The sequence below is a fragment of the Ipomoea nil genome, unplaced genomic scaffold (genome assembly GCF_001879475.1).
Source record: "Ipomoea nil cultivar Tokyo-kokei standard unplaced genomic scaffold, Asagao_1.1 scaffold0656, whole genome shotgun sequence".
Taxonomy (NCBI): domain Eukaryota; kingdom Viridiplantae; phylum Streptophyta; class Magnoliopsida; order Solanales; family Convolvulaceae; genus Ipomoea; species Ipomoea nil.
The window spans coordinates 1,091,878-1,095,800 of NW_017617084.1; the positions used below are offsets into that span (position 1 = coordinate 1,091,878).

The 3,923-nt window shown below is 46.8% G+C and overlaps 1 protein-coding gene across 1 annotated transcript; it reads left to right on the forward strand.

Moving 5' to 3' along the window:
- The first annotated feature begins 886 nt into the window (after nt 1–886).
- On the forward strand, nt 887–1,750 carry LOC109174714. The gene has a single exon (XM_019323970.1). The coding sequence runs from the start codon at nt 887–889 to the stop codon at nt 1,748–1,750; it is 864 nt and encodes a 287-aa protein (XP_019179515.1).
- The last annotated feature ends 2,173 nt before the right edge of the window (nt 1,751–3,923 follow it).

Below are 3,923 nucleotides of genomic sequence, written 5' to 3' on the forward strand. Positions count from 1 at the left end.
GTAAATTTTGTGAATATATGATTCCTTTGCTTATGAGCATGTCTTGATGTATTCTACCTTGTGAATGGTAGGGTGCATCCTGAGTTTGTTGTCTATTTTTTCGTGGTCTTGTTGGTTCTGTGAGGTTGTTGATCCTCATCTTTATTGAGAGTGTAATGGTCTTCGATGTTGACTCCCCTCTTTGGTTTTAAAATGATATATATGGTATTCCTCGGTTTCAAATGCCTTTGATTATATCTATCTATACTATGCTATTTAACGCGTATTGATGGGTTACCAGCAATATTCGCTGATCGGGTGTTATCCCCATGTTTTACTGATTTTGAGTAGATGCCGAGCGCGCTAGATGTGGAAGCTAGATATAGTAGCTACCATGTTTAGACGTTATCTTTTGTTGGCCTGTGTGCCTAGATTAGCGGCATGTGAGCCTAGACTAGTGGCCTGTGTGCCTAGAGTTATGCTACCTTTTGATGATTGATAGTTTTTAGTCTGTGAACTTATGGTTTATGGGTGTGGCATAACATCTCTCAGATTTTAATTAGCTTCTACTGTTGATTGTCTTAATGATTAGTTGTCTATCCTCTAAATTTAAGTTTTAAAAAGTTGGTAAAATCGGGGGTGTTACAGTTGGTATCAGAGCCTAGGATGTTAAGAGTTAGACTTTAAGAAGTTAAGTGTGATTTGAGACCATAAGTTGACCTTTAAGTGCCTAAGTGCTAGGACTTAAGTTTATTAGGACGCGCGGTGAGCTGTGAGTTTGTTTATCGTCGGTTGTGTTTACCCTACTGTTCTTGTTTAGTTTTGGCGTTCTTGTCTTTAGCGCCGGGTAAGGGTGCAGAGTTTCCTTGTGCTTACCGTAACCGTGTTGTTTCTGTAAAATCTCGTCATGGCTCCGCCTCGTCATCGAGCCCGTACCCCGGAGACGCCGACCAACGAGCAGCTGGCTCAGAACCTGCAGCGTCTGACCCAAACGATGCAGACGTTGAGCGACGCCCTCTTGCACAACAACAACCCTCCTCCGCCGCCGCCTGCTGGGAATCGAGACGTGGGCCGCTTAGTTTTGGGGCATAGGCTGCCCGTCTTTGCTGGAGAGGAAGACCCTGTGCTGCTTGAAGATTGGATCAAGACCCTGGACAAGATCTTTGTTGTGGTGGGTTGTCCGGATGATCGCCGCGTCGAGTTTGCTTCGTTTTACTTTAGCCACGAGGCCGACCTCTGGTGGGTGCACGAAGGCCCAGCATGCCAAGAAGAGCCTGGATTCGATTGGTCAGCTCTAAAGGATAAGTTAAGAGAGAGGTTCTACCCATCACACGTTAGAGCGGCCATGTACGAAGAGTTCTTGCATCTTCAACAAGGGTCGTCGTCTGTGGTGGAATACCACAAGCGCTTCCTCGAGCTAGCCTATTTTTCTCAGATGTTGGTTCCTACCGAGTTAGCTAAGGTGGAGAAGTTTGTGGTGGTACTCAACTACGAAGCCCGGAAAGCTTTGACTGTGAGCAAGCCAAGGACGTTGAATGAGGCCTACCTGAGCGCATCTGATCTGTATCGTGTGCAACAGCTTCAACGGGGGTCCTTTGAGTTCGCCAAGAAGAGAAGTGAAGGAAGTGGATCTCACAGTTTCAAGAGGCCAAGGAAGGATTTCAGAGCCAGACCCGCACCCCCTCCGTCTCAAGGATCGAATCGGGTCGAGAGTGGAGGAAAAGAGAGGTCTTTCGGATGCAAGAGGTGTGGGAAGGACCACGTTGGGTAGGATTGCCAAGGGAATGCGCTTCGGTGCTACAAGTGCGGGGAAATGGGCCACAATGCTTTTGAGTGCCATCACCAATCCAATCAGAGAGCCTTGCCACCTAGCACGGGACCCAGCGGACCATCAGGAGGGAGTTCCGGTCGAGGCTCAGGAGGAACGAGGCCTTCGGGAAGAGTGTTCGTGATGAGCCGGTCACAGGCTGAGGTCGAGGGTTTAGTGGAGGAGGAGCCCACAGGTATCTTTTTTGAGCCTACCTTTTATCTTTAGAGAGTACCCTTTTCGTGTGATTCCCGTACCCTTTTTGCGTGATTCTCCTTGTTATCTTTTTGAGTGAATTTTTCCTTTGTGACTTGATTGTCCCTTTTGAGTGGTTTACTTTAGTTTTAATTTCGGGATTTTATGGTTATACATTTAATTAGGACCTCACCCCTTCGTGCCACCTAAAACCTAAACCGTTACCTTAAAACTTAGAATGGCCTTTTAGTAGGGAACCTTTAAAAGTTAAGGCTAAAGAGTTAAGGGAAGTTTAATTCATAGATAGCAAGTTTCAAACCCGAACCTCCAAGTTTTCAAACCAACCCTTAAACCATCTAGACCAATTGTGTTTCTTGAACTTTATCCCACATAAATTCCTTTTAACCTTTATTTTTAATCTATCCAAAAAATCCCCAAATTAAAATCTTCTCTTTCCCAAATTTTCCCTAAACCCTTATTTTTCCCCCTACCCGTGAGCTTCAGCCGAGCACACCACCACCGGCCGCCGCCCTCTGCCCGTCGATCGCCACCACCCGTCGCCACCTGTCGCCGTTGCCGCTCCTCCTCGCCGCCGTCGCCGCTCCTCCTCGCCGCCGTCCAGCCGGAAGTCGCCGCAGGCCGAGAGAGAAAGGGGAGAAGAGTAAGGAAAAGAAAAAAGAAAAGAAGGAGAAGTTTTGGGTCTACCTTGGTCTTGGACATCTCAAATCATGCCTAGAAGGTCTAGAACCGCAAGAAGAGTGGAATGGGTGGATGCCCATTACTCAGTTTTGGAAGGTAAAGCTTTTGACCCCGACTCTTTTTCTAGTTCCTTGTTGGAGTTGTTGAACTACCAAGGTTTGTTGGATGGGTATCTCGCAATTAGGACCGAGACTTACCCAAGTTTGGTAAAGGAATTTTACCGTCACATGAATGTGATCAAGAATGGGAATAAGTTGGAAATCACCTCTGAAGTGGGAGGTGTGAAAATTTCTTTGATTGAGAAACGGTTGGCTCAGATTTTGAGTTTGACAACTTCTGGAGTCTCACAGTACAGTGGTGACTCTTGGATTGAGACAAGTAGCATGAGTTATCAGAATTATTTGAGTTATCTGTTGGGAAGGACTAGTGGTTTTACCCAGGCCATGAGGCCAGAGAGGAAGTGGCTTTCTGCCGAGCAAAAGATTTTGGTAATGCTCGTTTCTGATTGTTTGTTGCCTAACAATAACAAGAGTCACTTGCTGGGTAAACTGGAGTACACCTTTGCCTTCTGCCTGAAGTACAAAGTGAAGTTCAACCTCCCCTCTTTAATCTTGCAACATATGGACTATTGTAGAGATCATAACCGAAAGAGCTTGCCCTATGGCATGGTTTTAAGTTGGATCTTCGTTAGGAAAGGGGTGAATGTTGAAGGGTGTGTGCCCAAGCCGGTGAGCAAGATGGTTTTGGATGCCACGAATCTCCGGAGTTGCAATCTGTTTCAATTGGATGATGGTGACTACATCACTCTTGAAGAAGTCGCAAGGAAAGCCCCTGTCGAGATGAGTTCTTTGGTTAAAGAGCTTGAGATCCCCGTTGGGAAGCTGAATCAAGCGGTGCAGAATTTGGGTGGGGACGCGGTGAATGAAAGCGAAGAAGAGGAAGAAGAAAAAGAAGAGGAAGCCGAGGAAAGTGATCCCGATAGCGAGGAGAGCTTAAGAAGGGAGGAAGTGAGGACTAAGAAAGAACATGAAACCATGACACATGAGGAACGTGTGGTGACCCTCCTTCGACAGCAGAATCAGATGATTGAGGAAGGCTTCTCCTTCATGAAGGCTCAGTTTGTTACCGTGAACCAGATGCTGGATAGGTTGGAAGCTAGTTCTAGCCGGGGTAGAGCCGAGGAAGCTTCTGACGAGGATGCCGAGGATTCGGAGGATGATTCCTCCTAGGCCGGAGTTTGGGG

Coding starts and splice junctions, on each gene's coding strand:
- LOC109174714 (XM_019323970.1), top strand. CDS start 887: ATGGCTCCGCCTCGTCATCGAGCCCGTACCCCGGAGACGCCGACCAAC.